Source organism: Topomyia yanbarensis, chromosome 2 (genome assembly GCF_030247195.1).
Source record: "Topomyia yanbarensis strain Yona2022 chromosome 2, ASM3024719v1, whole genome shotgun sequence".
NCBI classification, from domain to species: Eukaryota; Metazoa; Arthropoda; class Insecta; order Diptera; family Culicidae; genus Topomyia; species Topomyia yanbarensis.
This window is the reverse complement of record NC_080671.1, coordinates 79,297,007-79,315,259: the sequence shown is the minus strand read 5'-3', so window position 1 is coordinate 79,315,259 and position 18,253 is coordinate 79,297,007. Positions and strand designations below refer to the sequence as shown.

At 38.8% G+C, this 18,253-nt stretch overlaps 1 protein-coding gene across 1 annotated transcript; it reads left to right on the top strand.

Moving 5' to 3' along the window:
- Positions 1 to 250: 250 nt before the first annotated feature.
- Positions 251 to 17,988, top strand: LOC131678535 (basic-leucine zipper transcription factor A-like). Its single transcript, XM_058958745.1, has 5 exons — positions 251 to 405; positions 528 to 884; positions 16,602 to 16,842; positions 16,903 to 17,107; positions 17,685 to 17,988. Exons 1-4 carry the CDS (start codon positions 397 to 399, stop codon positions 17,067 to 17,069), a joined length of 774 nt encoding a protein of 257 aa, XP_058814728.1. The 5' UTR covers positions 251 to 396; the 3' UTR covers positions 17,070 to 17,107; positions 17,685 to 17,988.
- Positions 17,989 to 18,253: the final 265 nt, after the last annotated feature.

Sequence of the window (18,253 nt, the reverse complement as noted above, 5' to 3'; positions counted from 1 at the left end):
ATACAAGTACGTGTCGGGGAGGCCAGCACAAAACGATCGTCGCAGATTTATTGATCGTATCTTCAATAAAGAGAAAAACATTCGTTACACCTAATGATATTCAGGCTGGGGGAGCGCGCATCTTTTAAGGTTATTGTGATTAGTGAACCGCAGATTCGACGTTGTTACACTAGTTTTTCGCCGACTGCTGGTTTTAGGTATATATGCGGTATAAATAAAAGTGATGGCGGGTAAACCGTTGATAGTCGGCTTGTGGCATTCAAATGGTGCAGAATAGTGATAATTTAGCCCAGCAGAATAGCTGAAATTGAATCGCCAGGGGTGGTAGTGAGAACAGATCATTCGTGTGAAAGGAACCCCTAAAACTATTCATTAGAAACGTTTAACTTAGTGAATATGATATCGGTAATTATGATGAGGGCAGATCGTGCTACGAATGATCTGCACCGGCTAGCATGCCAAGTGTCATTAAACGTTTCTCAATTCTTTTCCTTTCCAATCGATCGATAAACCTCCGAACCGTTCAGTTCGTAGTGTTAACAACGCTACTGGTGTGTGCTGTAGCGAAACCACAGAACCAATTCGGTGCTAGGAATTTCAACCAGAATGTGCCGTTCAATCGGGATCTGCAGGTTCAGTCACAGCACCAACAGCAACAGCAGCAGCAACAGCAGCATCATAATCAGCAGCTGCACAATCAACAGCATAGTAATCAGCAGCAACAGATTTTTTCCCAGCAACAGCAGAACCAGCAATCGAATCAACAGCAGCAGCACCAGCAACGGTTCGCTCAGCAGTTTCGACAGTCCCAGACTTTGAGGGCACCTCCACCACCGGCAGCACCGCATCATCAACCACACGTGCAGTTCAGCCAACGGTTGCAGGTGAGTTTTTGGTAAATTGTTTTTTTATGACCGTGATATTAATGGAGTAAATTTGATTAAAGATATTTAAAATCTAATAATTCTATGGCATAATATAGTTTTTGTGTAAGAAGTGATGATAATTTGACTATCTTTGATAGTTAGATGAAATTTACCTTGTATACTACCATGTTGAAAGAATCGTAAATGAAAATCTTCGAAGCACATGTTTTTGGTGTTTATGTAATCGTTTACCATAAGTGTAGTGAGTCCTAGTTTTTTCAGATAATTCGCTTATCTATGGATGCTCAGAATGTCCAACGTTTTTCTATGCCACGGCTAAATGAGTTGAAGAACGAGTATTTTTTTAGATTTAGCTTTCCAGAATATGCATTAAAGTCTATTTGTGGTTTCAGATAGTTCCACAGACCGAAAATAAAAGTCGCAAGGACAGAACATACATAGTAAAACGCACTTTACATATATTGGAATGCGAAAATTTGATATAAACATCAAGCGTAAAACTATGTTTCTGATTTTTCAGTATGAGAATCGTTTAACAAGTTCGTACCCGTTATAAACGGCAAGGATGAATTAACCCAAAATGCAAAGAATATTTTTATAAACATTTTAAGATTCACATGAGTATAGTGGCAAGCATAGAATCGATTGATATCTAGGTGAAAGTCTGCCTATAAAACCGTTTTAAAGTCTTATTCCCAGAAATAAACTACATTATGCAGTATTGTGCATCTAATTGGTGTATCTGCAAATTTCTACAAGAAATGATGAATTCAATAAATCACGCTTAACCGATTCGATTGTAGTTAATTTTGTCGTGCGATTTGTTGGGGAATGATTGCAAATGGTACTTAAACGAAATACAAAAATCCGGAAATTTTAATGCAAAAATGTTTTATTTTGTATACAATTTCAATGATTTATTGCAATTTCTAAGAAAATAAGTAGCAAAATCTGATGTTGAGTTTTACCACGAAAAATGGACCAGTTTGCAATATAAAGAAGAAAAATTTGCTAAGATTTTTGGAATGACATTTTACTCTTTGCCCAAGATACCGATCCTGAATATGAAAAAGAAGATTTCAGTTCTCATTACTATGTGATAAATCATTGATATATCATTGCCAAAACCAGAGGCTTATCTTATACTGAAACCTTCTTAAAGACACCCATATGCTAAAATGGAAAACTCGCGTGATAATTACTTTTGGCCAGCTTTTCACAGTTCTGTACCACTGTGCGTCCGGCAAATTTCAGAAATCTACAAATTACAGAGCATTTCCAAATTTTATTTTAATTTTTAGAACTTCAGACAATTTGTACGGAACTGTAATTTTATGGAAATCCAAAAAAAATCTTTTTTTTTTATCGTTGCACCTCAGCATATCTATGAACTTCAGGGAAGACCTTCGATCTTCATAGAAAACCTTCAAACTTCAGATAAGGTGATCCAACAAGTGTAAGAGAGCCGTGCGGAAGTTAGGGAAATTCTTCAAATTTAAGTGCACTTATTCTAATTACAAAATGCTTATGAACGGCAGAGTGTCCATTAAATAATACATTCTATCATGCTCAGGGCAATACTGTGAACTTCAGAAATGGTTTCTGAAGTTCAAGAAAATCCTACGACTTGAAAGAAATCTTGAGAATTTTTGGGAAGTTTTGTAACCTTCACATATATTTATTGACATCCCGGATATCCACATAAAAACTTCAGGTAGTGTCTGCAAGTTTTACGAAATTCCTTCAAGGGAAGCACCACAAATTTCAAAACATTAAATTCGCAGTTATTTTACGAACTCTAAAATTAGGATAATCATACGAATATCAGAAAAAACAGCAAACCAGAGTGATGGCATGTCCTACATACTCCAAAACTATCCTCAAAGAACTCTGACAAACTTTAGATAAGTAATAGAAAGATTATTGTCAACGGATACATCTATCTTCAAGAAATACGTGTGCAAAATTTCAATGATGAATTCCACATATTCTAGTATATACAGTTTTTTGGAATGGAATGAACGAGATTCCAAACATTTACGCGGCTTCAGAACAGCAACTCGGAGGAGGCCCGCAGACCGGGACAGACGCGGATAAACATGCCCCAATTCTCCAAATCACGTTTTTTAAACATGCGGGTGTGATTTATATAGGTACTACTCAACGTAATGATGTGAGTCATTATTTCGTTTGTAGGCTATTGGGATTCATTTTAGGTGGATCTTGTAAATTGTTCAATAACCATGGTTCATATATATTTTTAGTTAGAATTTTTGGCTCCGTTTTCTGGATTGTTTAAGTTCATCGGCTATAAAGAGAATAAGAAATCAAAAAGCTATCCTGTGTTCATGTTCCTGATAAAACGACATTACACCTGCTATACGGAAATCTCCGCTAGAAAGTTTATAGTTGCGCCAGGGATAACTCCACCATATTGCATTTTTTCGAAATATAAGAAAATCGAACAAAAGTTCATGAAACTAAATTCAGAGAATTTGTACAAAACTTGCGAAACTCCTATAACATTCTGAAAATACTTTCTGCTTTCGGGATTTTCTTTAACGAATTTAACAGAAAATTAAATTTCTACAAATATCAAGGAACCGTACAAAACTGAGGAAATGTTTTTACTCACCTTATTCTAGCATTCATTCGACACTGGTACTTTTGGAAAAACTTAATTTCGATATAATCGAAATAAAAATTTCGTGAACTGTTTCTCGGATTTATATGAAAATTTAGAAAAATATTCTTGACGAGTACCATGTCCCGAATCCTCTCACTTCGACAATCTATAGCAATGTCGACCAATCCCTCTGATAGCAGCTGAACAGATCGGCATTCCTCTAGGTCAAACTCCTTGTGGATGTCGACCCTGATCCTTTCGACGAGTTTAAGTCGACTACTCCTAGTCGTTTCGTCCAGTCAATATTGATCTTACGATAGTCTATGTAGAAGGTATAAAAATATTCGGATATTTGCTATGTTGTGGTACCTACTCTTAATGTTAATCACTAGAAAAGATGCTGACATCGAAATGGAGTTTGACCTAGAGGAATGCCGATAACTATTTCAATGTTCCGATTTATGTAAAATCATTTCACTAGTTCATAAAGAATAAACAATGTATGAGTACTTTAAAATCAATATTAGTCGAGTAGATATGTCCATACAAAGTTTAAGAAAAGGTTACATCAATTAACCCTCCGGAAGTCGCGCAAATGGCCCACTGAACGAGCAGCCGCTGGTGCGCTTAGACGATTTTGCTAGCTTTTCAGAGCAGCGTGCGCTTAGCGCACTAGCACGACTGCCGGAAAGTTAACGTAAATTTATTAATTACGGAATATTTTCTATAAAGGAAGGATTTTTCATACCAAGCTTTTAAAATTATCTTAAATGACCGAAACAAGTATAAAAATATTTTTGAAAAAATTTATGAACCTAGTAGAACCTTTCATAGCCAATAATGGAATTCTGCGCTTGGTCAAGTCTCCCCACATCCCCATACTTTGTTCAACATAATTTCAAAATACGAACTGCCAATTGTTCTAGGAAAGAATATAAATTATTAGTTTTACAATACGTTACGTTTGTAGTGGTACATTGTATTTTCTGTATGACAAATGTTAATAATATATGCAGTATTATATACCAATCATTCTATGAATTTCGACATCACTGAGTTTGAAATTATTGTTATCAGAAGTCTTGAGTTATTAAGATAAATGAGGCCGAATATTATCTCAGATCAAATTATCTCGAAATTATTTATTTTATTTGTTGAGCAGAACTCTAATAGAGAATACCTAATATTTTATGAAACATTACCTAGAAAAAATTGGGATTGAAGCGGTTCAATAAGCTGACCCTGAGAATAATGTGATAATTGAGTTTGCAATTGTCAGTCAGTGCCCTGACTAGAATATTGCAATTGTGCTTGGACAAATGCAGCAAATTCTTTGCTATTTTCGGACTCACATCCGGAAGAAAAGTTTTTGTTTGAATGCAAGTTTGCAAGCTACGCCAATGGTTGGCATATTTTGATATAGCCAAAGAGTGAATCTTGTGCTTTATCCGATTTATCGATAGTGGTAGAAATGGTTCTGAGCCAACGAAGTCAGTCGCAGCGCTCACCCTAGCCAATTCCTGCGCCCATTCGTTTCCAGTAATACCGGAATGATCGGGTACCCATAGAAGGTAGATAGCATTTGAAATGCTAAGTTCTTCGACAAGAGTTCGACATGCGATTAGGCATTTCAATCTCGAATCTGTCGAACTAAGTGCTTTCAGAGCAGCCTGAGTGTCAGAGCAAAAATAGCTTCTGTTACCGCAAATTCCCAGTTGAAGTTCCGATTGTACGCCACACAGAATCGCGAAGATCTCTGCTTGGAATACGGTACAGTATCTACCAAGCGAATGAGACTAGTTTAATTTCATTTCACGAGAATAAACACCAGCATCGGCTCGGCCGTCCAACAAAGAACCGCCAGTATAACAAACTACGTATTCTTCAAGTTATCGCTCCATCCAGCCAGACAGCAATTCCTCGCGAGGAGGAATTCTCACATTGAAAGTTTTAAAAGGAAAAGTGTATACTCATCCCAAGTAACCATTTGGGGCTACAGTCTTGTGTGGCTAGTTGCACGGTCTATTGGGATACTCTTCCAAAGCCCAGTAATTTTAAGGTGGAAAGTACAAAAACTTGGAGCAATGCACTTGTTTCAGAAGCACATATAGCGGTTTTATGTTCAAGAGTGCCTTTAGAGCAGTAGGTGTTGTTGAGTACACACCAGTCATCGCCATCAAGACCTCATCCTCTGAAGATGGTTTAACTTTGATTGGATTGTCATAACTTCTTCCTTCTGCCACCAAACAAGGCACCCGTTTGCCAGTATTGGTCGAAACACTGAATGTACTTGGGTTTGAGTCTCTAAGACTTGCTGAAAACCTGTCTACATTGACCAAAAACCATGTAGGGGAATTATGGTTAAAACCGACACCTTAAGCTTAACACTTTTTCTAAGTTGCCACAAAACCAATAAAATTATAATTTTTATGCAGAATTCTTCTTCAGAAAATTCTTAACAAGACTTAATTTTTTCAGCGCTTCAAAAAATTAATTTCATTAAAAAATATTGGTTGTAAAACTTGGAAAACAAAGTGTCTTTTTGTAAGCACTGCGGGTAAAACCGACACCCCATAGGGGTAAGATCGACACCCCCTTTAATTTATTTTCTCTCCACTTTATTAAAATCTTTATCTTTATTAAAAATGAGATATATGCGTGATTAATAAAGTGTGAGTATGTATGATGCAAATATGTTCTTTTTATTGCTTCATCATGTAGTGAGGAGAAGAAAGTTCGAAAGCGTAGTACTATAAATAAGAGTATTTTATGCTATAGGATTATTTATTGATATGAGTTTTCCAAATAATCCTTGCGCACATCATTGCAACCTCCAGTGTCATTTTATTTCATAAGAGAAGATTTTCAAGCGTTCTACGTTCTGCTAATTGGATTCATTCACTTATAAGTGACACACACACACACTTCTTAGTAAAACTATCTTTTTCAGATTTGATTTTTCGGACTCTGATCATCAACGATCTATTGGAGTATACATAATATCATTGTCTCATTGTGATAAAATTCGTCTATGACAAACCAAGAGAACACTAGAAATTCGGTTTGATGACCTTTTTGCAGAAATAGCAAAAGCTTCGTTAGAATCAGATAAGCAAAAATTCCAATTTTTGATTTTTAAAGAGACTTACAAGAAATAAACACAATAAAAGTATTTCTGTGTATTTCTGCTAATACTATAGTGTTCTAATAGGCTAATTGAAGTGTCACAAAGATCCCCAGTATTTTGAAATGAATCGCAACTATACACAACCATCTTAACAGGGTGTCGGTTTTACCCTAACCATAGGGTGTCGGTTTTACCCCAACAGCGCACATTTTTTTATGAAAGCAATTAAAAATATTGAATTTCTCAAACTCGTCTTCAATGCACCTAGTTGATCATAGGACAGGCCGATAATAATAGGTACTGAAAAATGGGGTGATTTGAAAAGCTTTCGTTCGGTTAAAACCTTAAAATCTACCAACGAAATTTTACATCCAGACGAGTATGAACGCTGCTGTCGAATGTTTTGTTAATTTTTATGACATTCGGCGCACTAACGTAAATCCAATTTTTCTTCAAATGCTCTAAATAAACGTACTAATAATATTGTATCATTATGAAAAGAATAAAAATTTGATTTCGAGGAAAAGTTGTGGGGTGTCGGTTTTACCCACAGTGTCGGTTTTTCCCACAATTCCCCTAAGCTTTCTTGATTCTGAAATCGATGTTAGCTGTCCAATTAAGTTTTGAGTCAAGAATTACCCCAACGTAAGCACGTAACTTGATCTGTGATAATAATTTCGGCGTCAAAAAATGCAATTCGTTGCGTGAAAAACACCATTGATGTTTTATTTGGATAAACTGATAGCCCAATATGATACCAAATACCAGTCATCATTAGGGGAATTATGGTTAAAACCGACACCTTAAGCTTAACACTTTTTCTGAGTTGCCACAAAACCAAAAAAATTATAATTTTTATGCAGAATTCTTCTCCAGAAAATTCTTAACAAGACTTATTTTTTTCAGCGCTTCAAAAAATTAATTCTATTAAAATTATTGGTTGCAAAACTTGGAAAACAAAGTGACTTTTTGTAAGCAGTGCGGGTAAAACCGACACCCCATAGGGGTAAGATCTACACCCCATTTAATTTATTTTCTCTCCACTTTATTAAAATCTTTATCTTTATTAAAAATGAGAATAATTAATTAATAAAGTGTGAGTATATATGATGCAAATATGTGCTTTGTATAGCTTCATCATATAGTGAGGAGAAGAAAGTTCGAAAGCGCAGTACTATAAGTAAGAGTATTTAATGCTATAGGATTATTTTTTGATATGGGTATTTCCAAATAATCCTCTCGCACATCATTGCAACCAGCAGTGTCATTTTATTTCGTAAGAGAAGATTTGCAAGCGTTCTACGTTCTGCCAATCGGATTCATTCACTTATAAGTGACACACACACTTCTTAGTAAAACTATCTTTTTCAGATTTGATTTTTCGGACTCTGATCATCAACGATCTATTGGGGTACACATAAGATCATTGTCTCATTGTGATAAAGTTTGTCTATGACAAACCAAGAGAACACTAGAAATTCGGTTTGATGAGCTTTTTGCAGAAATAGCAAAAGATTCGATGGAATCATATAAGCAAAAATACCAATTTTTAATTTTAAAAGAGTCTTACAAGAAATAAACAGAATAAAAGTATTTCTGTTTATTTCTGCTATTACTATAGTGTGCTAATAGTGTAATTGAAGTGCCACAAAGATCCCCAGTTTTTTGTAATGAATCGCAAGTATACACAACCATCTTAACAGTGTGTCGGTTTTACCCTAACCATAGGGTGTCGGTTTTACCTCAACAGCGCGTATTTTTTTATAAAAGCATTAAAAAATATTGAATTTCTCAAACTCGTCTTCAATGCACCTAGTTGATCATAGGAAAATCCGATAATAAAAGGTACTGAAAAATTTGGTAATTTGAAAATCTTTTGCTCGGTTAAAATCTTAAAATCTGCCAACAAAATTTAACATCCAGACGAGTATGAACGCTGCTGTCGCATGTTTTGTTTATTTTTATGACATTCGGCGCACTAACGTAAATCCAATTTTTCTTCAAATGCTCTACATAAACATACTAATAATAAAGTGTCATTATGAAATGAATAAAAATTTGATTTTTAGGAAAAGTTATGGGGTGTCGGTTTTACCCATAGTGTCGGTTTTTCCCACAATTCCCCTACATGATAATTATCGCTGAAACCGTACGTCGGAAACCTAAGCTCATTAAGTTTCCTCAACAAGCCATCGCACAGTGGTCCCAAAGAGCAAAAAAGGGGTTTTTTTAGATTACGTCAAAACGCTAGACTTTAGCAATATGGTGTCTTCAATAAAGTTTCTTGGAGTAGAACTCCCCTTCTTTCTGCCTTATCGGATTGATTATTAATCCCCCTGGTAGTGAGTTACGATTTTTTTTTCTTTCTTCTTTTCTTTCTTGATTCAGATAGACAAATACTTATTTCAGCAAAGTTGTAGAGAAACTCATTACAAACATTTTACTGGAAGACTTCAACTCTCTATCTTTTAATCTTTTTGAGATATGGGACATTATTTGTGAAAGGCCCCTTAAAAACAGTTTTTTCCTCATAAGTTTTCTTCTAGATGTTTTCCATTATATAAATGTTCTACAACATTGTTTGGACTATTAAACTGCATTAATTTACCAAAGACGGAAACTTGCTATCGCTATTATGTGTGGAGATATTCATGCTCTTTGGGACCACTGTGCATCGGCGACAAGGTTCCATAGAAGTGGTGACAGCACATCACCTTGAGGACATCCGCAGGTACTCAAATTCTTTATCTGTACTTGTTTCAACGATGAGCACAGATGTCGGTTGCTAAGCATTGCGTGTGTCCAGTTCGTGATATATGAAGGAACTCCATGACCTCGTGGTGCTTCCAAAATGGATTCGAAAGACACGTTATCAAGGGGCATTTCTGTATGCTTTGCCTCTGACCCATCCCTTCGTCTGCGATTCCAAGCTCTTCTAAATAACTTTTTGAGTCGCACAAGTTCGGTATTCCACCATGGTGTTGCTCTAAGAGCACGCATAACTCGAAGCGGACAAGCATCTTGTTATGCTACTACTATGAGTGAGTTTGTTTTATCCACGATCTCATCCAAGTCACTTGGAGATTCAATCGTCAGAAGATATCCCTGAAACCTAGTCGCAGGAGCGAATCCAGAAAAAAATTTCGGGAGGGGTCCGAAATTTTGAACATTGTACAATACGTCATGCGTTGAAACCTCATTTAATGAAATTCAGTTTTGGTTGTCAAATTTGGTTTGTAATGATTTTAAGTTTAAAACTGATATTAAATTGAAACTAATTCAAAATTTCTCAACAAGTTTAAAAATTTCGGAGGGGGTCCGGACCCCCAGGACTCTCCCCCTGGATCCGCCACTGCCTAGTCGTCAAGCCCTCTTCGTAGAGGCCCCAGTTCGTAGATTTGGGACTACGATATGTGACAATATCTAACGAGACGTTCCAATGATCAAAGGAGATGTACTTATGATCAGATAACGAAGGATCGAGCTCATTTGGTATGAGCCATTTTGCCAGCATGTGTTGTTGTATCGCCAGAACAGACTCTTCTCTTCCAAATTGTGCAAATTTTGGGCGGTTTTCTACAATAAGTATGTGCAGATTTGTACTACTTACGTACTCCATCAATTCGGTGCGACGGCACAATTATCGCGAGTTGTGAGGTCGGATATAAAATATGCATCAATGCTTTTTAAAATAGAAGTTTGCTTTATGGAAATATGGTTCTTGAACCAAAGCTATAGAAGATTTTCCTTCCTGCACAAGGCGGGATAGATTCATATTGCTGTATGTTTATGCTGAAGAATAATTTGTGCTATTCTAATCATAATTTCTAGAACAACCGTGCCCAGTGATTTCGAAAAATCTCCTACATTTTTCGAAGCTCCACTGCGGCATGCTGACCAGAGCTTTAACCGGCCACTGCAAACTCAATTATCGCATGGCAACTATTCAGCGCGCTGAATCTTTTTCATGTGATCTTTGTGAATCCGACTATGGAACCTCATATCATCTGATATGCAACTGTCCAGCGGTAGCGCAAATGCGATTTCGAGTTTTCGGCCGTCCTTATATAGACGAAACCATGTTTGGACGACTGAAACTCAGAGACATACTAAAGTTTCTTATCCAATGTGGTAAAGAGTTTTAGGCTTACTCGCAGGCTAGTTGAACTACTTGTGAGTTTAGCTTACCTGTTGTTTATTTTATTTATTTTTTCATTTCGTTTATTTGATAGGCACAAATGCGTTAGCTTGGCGGTGCCGAATTCTTTTGTTTTTACATTTTGAATATATTAAAACTAGGAGGTTACAATGTTGAAATATTTTTTTTATAAAAGAGAAAAAATTTACAGCTATCTTAAGACTAGAAAAAAAAATTCTATGTATAAGAGAGGAGGCAAAAGATTTTTTTTTATGAAAAATTTTAAAACAAGGAATTCAATAGTAATAGTTTTTTAGGAAATATTTACAGTTATCTTAAAACTAACAATATAGTTTGGTACACAAAAGGGGGAACAAATATTTATGAAAAATTTCACAGATGTTTTAAAACTAGGGATACAATTCTATTTACAAGATGGGGGACAATAGTTTTAACAAAGAGTAGAAATTACAACTATCTTAAAACTAGGAATACGGAATACAAATTTGATTTTTTATCGGATACTTGGATACTGCTTGGTCATTTCCAAAATCGGTGTAGAAGTAGTTGTATCAAGGACAGGGGAGAGAAGGCGTAGATGGTGACCGGTAGAGAAGAGCAAAACTTGCAACTTTCGGGCAAACGGGAGATCAGCGAAACAAATTTGCGCCTCAGTCTAGTAGGTCGGATTGGCGGATGGTATTCTTCGGACCCGCGGGGAATCCTTCAAAGGGAATCCTTCGGACCTCGAGTCGCTCTCGCTTCAGATTCCGTAGTGATAAGGGCGACGGCGGTTACATAGTGGCAGTCTGAAGCATATCGGTTCCACACGGCAGGAGGAAACTTCTAAAAACGAGAAATTAAACGAGAGGGGCTAAATTGGGATATTTATCGTTTTTATGAAAGTATAAATAAGGGACATATAGGGAAAATCACGATTTGCCAGCATATCTCGGACTGGGACATTGGGTGGTCTACCTCGGGCCCGAAGGGAATCCTTTAACTGAGACCTGGCGTCCAAATACCCGGCGCATACCCAGACAACGTGCTCGATGTCATGATAGCCCTCGTCACAAGCGCACAGACTACTCTCCGCAAGCCCAATACGCCGCAAATGTGCATCTAAGGTGTAGTGGTTGGACATAAGTCGGGACATTACACGAATAAAATCCCGACCCACATCCATCCCCCTGAACCAAGGTTTCGTTGATACCTTTGGGATAATCGAATGTAGCCATCGTCCAAGTTCACCATTGCTCCACGAGGTTTGCCAACTGTTGAGTGTCCTCTGACGACAAATACTAAAAAATTCGTTGAAGCAGATTGGTCTTTCGTATATGTCACCATTTAATGCGCCCACCTTTGCTAATGAGTCGGCCTTTTCATTGCCCGGGATAGAACAATGAGAGGGGACCCAAACAAAGGTAATCTGATAAGATTTTTCAGATAACGTACACAAGGACTCCTGTATCTTCCCCAGAAAATACGGGAATTGCTTTTTAGGCTTCACCGCACGAAGAGCCTCGATAGAGCTGAGGCTGTCCGAAATGATGAAGTAGTGATCTGTGGGCAGAGTGTCGATGATCCCAAGGGTGTACTGAATTGCAGCTAACTCTGCGACGTAAACTGAAGCAGGATCGTTGAGCTTGAATGAAGCGGTGATAGTATTGTTGAAGATACCGAAGCCAGTGGACCCATCGAGATTTGATCCATCAGTGTAGAACATTTTGTCACAGTCGACTTCTCGGAATTTATTATAAAATATATTGGGGATCACTTGAGGGCGTATATGGTCCGGGATTCCACGAATCTCTTCCTTCATGGATGTGTCGAAGAATACAGTAGAATCAGAAGTATCTAGGAAACGAACACGGTTGGGAGTATACGTAGAAGGATTAATGCTCTGTGCCATGTAGTCGAAGTACAAGGACATAAATCGGGTTTGAGAATTAAGCTCGACGAGCCTCGTAGTTTTCAATCACCAACGGGTTCAGAATGTCGCATCGGATGAGCAATCGATATGAGAGTTCCCAAAATCGATTTTTTAGCGGAAGAACGCCCGCCAGCACTTCGAGACTCATCGCATGGGTCGAATGCATGCAACCCAAGGCAATGCGCAAGCAACGATACTGGATTCTCTCCAGTTTGATGAAGTGTATGTTCGCAGCGGAGCGGAAACAGAAACACCCGTACTCCATCACCGACAATATCGTTGTTTTGTACAACCTGATCAGGTCTCCTGGGTGAGCACCCCACCATGTTCCAGTTATTGTTCGGAGAAAATTGATCCTTTGTTGGCATTTCTGTTTCAGATACCTAATGTGACATCCCCAGGTACCTTTAGAGTCGAACCAGACCCCGAGATATTTAAATGTGAAAACCTGGTTGTTCGTTGCACCCATTAATAGAAGCTGGAGTTGCGCCGGCTCACGCTTCCTAGAAAAGACGACCAACTCAGTTTTCTCCGTGGAGAACTCAATACCCAGCTGAAGAGCCCAAGCAGACAAATTGTCCAAGGTATTTTGTAATGGTCCTTGCAAGTCGGCAGCTTTGGGCCCTGTAACAGAGACCACCCCGTTGTCTGCAAGTTGCCTTAGCGTGCATGAATTGGCAAGACAATCGTCAATGTCATTCACGTAAAAATTGTAGAGCAGGGGACTTAGACATGAGCCCTGGGGAAGACCCATGTAGCTAAATCGCTATGTTGTTAAATCGCCATGCGAAAAGTGCATGTGCTTTTCAGACAACAGGTTTAGCAAAAAGTTATTTAAAATTGGTGAAAGACCATGCTGGTGCAGATTCTCTGACAGAATGTTGATAGAAACTGAGTCAAAAGCCCCCTTAATATCCAAGAAGACTGATGCCATCTGCTCTTTGTTAGCATAGGCCATTTGGATTTCTGTAGAAAGCAACGCAAGGCAATCGTTCGTCCCTTTGCCTTTGCGGAAGCCAAATTGTGTATCTGACAGTAAGCCATTTGCTTCAACCCAATTGTCGAGGCGAAACAAGATCATTTTCTCGAATAACTTCCGAATACAGGACAGCATTGCAATCGGCCGATACGAGTTGTGGTCGGAGGCTGGTTTTCCTGGTTTTTGGATGGCGATGACCTTCACTTGCCTCCAGTCATGAGGGACAATGTTACCCTCAAGAAACTTGTTAAATAAGTTCAGCAAGCGCCTTTTTGCAGTGTCAGGCAGATTCTTCAGCAAGTTGAATTTGATTCTGTCTAACCCTGGGGCGTTATTGTTGCATGATAAGAGAGCAAGTGAAAACTCCACCATCGAAAACGGTGTTTCGTTCGCGGTATCGGGAGGAGACGCGGCGCGGCACGTTTTCTGTACCGGGACAGAGTCCGGACAGATCTTCTTGGCGAAAGCGAATATCCAACGGTTTGAATATTCCACGTTCTCGTTGGTACTATTACGGTTACGCATACGTCGAGCCGTACCCCAAAGAGTGCTCATCGCTGTTTCTCTCGTTAACCCGTCGACGAACCGGTGCCAATAACTGCGTTTTTTGGCTTTCATTAAACTCTTCATTCGCCTTTCTAGCGACGCGTACTGTTGATAGCTAGCGGGTAACCCGTCTTCCCGGAAGGCCTTATATGCAGTGGACTTCTCCGCGTACAGCTCTGAGCACTCTTTATCCCACCACCTTTGATTACAACTTGACAAGCGACAATTTCAATGCCTGGTGTCGAAGGGAGGTTAATTCGGTTGAAAGAATAGCACTTTTTGATCCCCAAAAGTACTCCTCCATAGGGGTTTTCTCGATCCAGACGAATTATATTAAAGTCGTGGAAGTTGAGATTTATATCGGAAGTTAACCAAGTTTCACATAATGCGAAAGCATCACATTTTAAACTATTTAGTAAAAATTTAAAGGAATCGATTTTCGGGAGGATACTTCTGCTGTTCCACTGTAGAACAGTGATCGAATCGGTGACCTCGTTCGATGACTTAGCCATCGAAGGATACGATCGCTGCAAGGAGGGGCCATTTAGTAGTCAACTGCTTCAAAAATGTTTGCACTATAGGGAGAAAACGTATCAGAAGGCTTTTAAGAGGATCAGTAACATTGAAAGCTGTGAAAATTAAGTCCACTATGTCAGAAAATTTCATTAATCCGCTACTGGACTGAGTATCTGTTTGAAAAAAGGGGACACTTGGGGTTTTTGGTGTCCCTGGAAGTGGTGGGTACTCCTTGTTAGAATTAATATTTCCAAGTCCTGGAGCAAATTGCTTCGGCTTTTGTGCATCACTTCCGTTGGATTTATTGATTGTAGTTGGCGCACTCTGAGTGGACGACACCTTGGCACCCTTACGAGGCAATGTAGGGGAGACTAGATTTTTCCTCTTCCTGGATTCCCCTGGGTTAAACAATGATGTTCCCTCTTGTGGGTCGTCAGATTCTTGCTCAACGCCAGCCAAAAGAGCAAAGGAATTTTCGGAAGGGACAGATGGCGAAGCATTCTTTAGCATTTCTGCTTAAGAGTGCCTCGAGCGATCCTTAAGGGAGCGCTTAATTTTATCCCCGCGCTGCTTGTACGCCGGGCATGACTTAAGAGCATGCGGAGGGCCCCCGCAGTAAATACACTTCTCAGTTTCTCCACCGCAAGCGTCATCCTCATGCTCTCCCTCGCATTTGCCGCACCGTTTGTTATTGCCACAATAAGTGGCTGTGTGGCCCAGTTGCTTGCAATTGCTGCAGTTCATTACCCGTGGTACAAACAGGCGAACGGGTAAGCGAACCCTATCCAGGAGGACATAGTTGGGAAGAGCAGACCCGGAGAAAGTCACCCGAATCGAGTCTGACGGAGAATAAGTCGTCTTATCATTTTCTGTTTTTGCGGAATACAATTGCTTGCATTCCAGAATCTTCACCTTTTGAAGTGAAGGGTCCTTAAAGCAGCCAACCTTCCTTCCGCTCAGGAAATGATGAACACACACGGCAAGGCACAAATCCCCGACTACATACGGGTAACGTACCATTTAAGGCAATATATTCTGATTCCTGATTCCTGAAATCTCCCGAAGAAAAAAATTGGTCTTATATCTTCCTAGAAGTAGTCATGAAAAATTTACGTTTCAAATAAATAAACTTCGATACTTAATATATTCGGTAAAGTTTTCGAGAGTGATTTTACAAACAACTTTCTTGAAAGCATGAATTTTCCATGCGTTTAAGGTACCGTAATATTTGTGTGAGCAAACCTTTAAAACAAGTTATGCTGATATTTTTTATACGATAAATCTCTTCTGTTATTCATAAACAATAAAATTCATATTTTGTCGATGGCATGGGTTTCTGAATTTAAATATAAAAGTTCTTTTGAAAAAAAAAATGATTCAAGAAACTTGCGTCAATATCGTGTAATAGCTTTCAATACCTTCCGTGTACTATGTGCGCGTGGCCCAGATTTCTGTGGGCATCCCATTATTATTTAGTAAATTTACGAAACAAATAACAAAAATTCAAAAACATTAATATATTGACGTGAAAAATTATAATGTTCATGGTTTTACATAAACATTTATATACAAAAATCTGTCTACATAAAAGCAGATTTTACGAGTGACTTACATGTACATGAGGTTTTGAACTCTGTTTAAGCGGTATGTCGTTCGTTTGAAACAAATTTTGTGAAAATCTCTAAGAATTGTGCAACATTGTTTGACACAGACATTTCCAGATCTCAACAAACTGAATCAAATCGTCATCAACCCTCTGACTCACGATTCTAGAAACCAGTCATCAAATCTTCAAATATGCAAATTTTCACTGATCTTTTACATATTGTTTTTTTTCACCTCTCCGCAGCAAGCATACCCTGGTGGCGCTAGACCGTTCGTTCCCATCACCTCGTACAACAACGACGTGTCGTACGATGGGTCTTACTCGTATGGCTACACAACCGGAGATGGTCAGCAGCAGCAAGCTCAAGGCTACCTGAAAAATCCCGGTCTGAAAGACCTTGAAGCACAAGCCGTGCAAGGTTCGTACTCGTACACATCCCCCGAGGGCCAGCTAATAACGGTTACCTACATCGCAGACGAAAACGGTACGTAGCGGACGGATTAGGAAATAAGTTGTTTCCTCTCTAACAAGATGAATCGTTTAGGTTTTCGCGCAGAGGGAGCACACCTGCCAACCCCTCCACCGATTCCTGAAGCAATACAAAAATCACTTGCACTGATCGCAGCCACTCAACCAGTCTCGCAGAAATTCAGTCAGGCCTACAGTCAGCAACCGTTCGGAACCAGTCAGAACTACAACCGTTTTGGGTAGCCCCGAGCACCCCGAAGTGACACCCCCACCCTGAAAAGGTAGAACCTTGAACTGTTCATACAACATCCATTTATCAATAGTGCCCTCAGACGAACAAGCAACTACCCATCTCATGTCTTCGTCACTCAATCGGAAAATCTTCACTCAATTCAAATCGCCAGAAATGACAGGCAGTTAGCGGAGAAGACACATGCGCGAATAGAGATGCAATCTCACCGGTGCAACAAGCTATTAATATGCTAATTGATTTTTGCTTGAAGCTTCTTTCCGTTTTCTGTTTGCCGCTGTTCATCGCCGTGTTCGATGTCAAATTAGTCAATTCGATTAGAAAACAATGTAACTGTTTGTTTTATTCCCCTGCCGCCGCTGCACTGTATTAATTGTGCCCCCCAGCACAAGCCAAGTTCCGTTCAGCATAAATTTGTAGCAGGCGCAACAAATGTTGTTTATGGTGATTGAAGTATCAACAATCCGATTGATATGCGATGAATTGTATTGTATGTATACACGACATGCATGTATGAGCGGGGGTTCGTCGTCTGTTGCCAGCATGGAACTGATGTTGCGACGACACGGTTGAGATTTGTTTGTTTGTTTGTTTCTTCTTCTTCACAGGATGGATCGATTGAATGCGTGACCTATTGCGACACTCTTGAACACCAACTCCCGTGGTAATTACCAGCCTAGCATATCGGAAAAACAGACAGATGGTAGTGCAAAAAAGAATCTAGGATGTGAATGCATTCCGGTACGATGTTAATGTTTCGCTAGTCTAGTACATACATATACACACGTGGACAGTTGGACGCTGGAACCCGTAGATAGTCAACGTTATGTGCTTCTCAGTGTAAATACCTCCTATCTCTATGTTCGTTTTAGCCGATAATTAGTGAGTAATGAATAAGTGCAAACACGAATTAAAAAGGCAATTCGGAAAAAATTTATGTGTTTTGTCTCAGCGGAAAAAAATGTTGATGACCGATCCATTCTCGCAAATAATTTAAATTGTTGTTTGATGAAATATAAATTTGTGATAATATTACTTTGAAATTGCACACATTGTCTCATTTCATTAAACTGATTTTTTAAAGAAGAGTTGATAAGCTGAATAAAATAAAGGGCATGGAGGGCGTGTGTTCCATATTAAGTCAAATTGTGTTTTAAAAAAAGTATTTGCTTTTCGT

Excerpts from the sequence above, each read along its gene's own strand:
- LOC131678535 (XM_058958745.1), top strand. Across the intron at positions 885-16,601 it reads AGTTCAGCCAACGGTTGCAG|CAAGCATACCCTGGTGGCGC; the intron begins GTGAGTTTTTGG and ends ACCTCTCCGCAG. Across the intron at positions 16,843-16,902 it reads CTACATCGCAGACGAAAACG|GTTTTCGCGCAGAGGGAGCA; the intron begins GTACGTAGCGGA and ends TGAATCGTTTAG.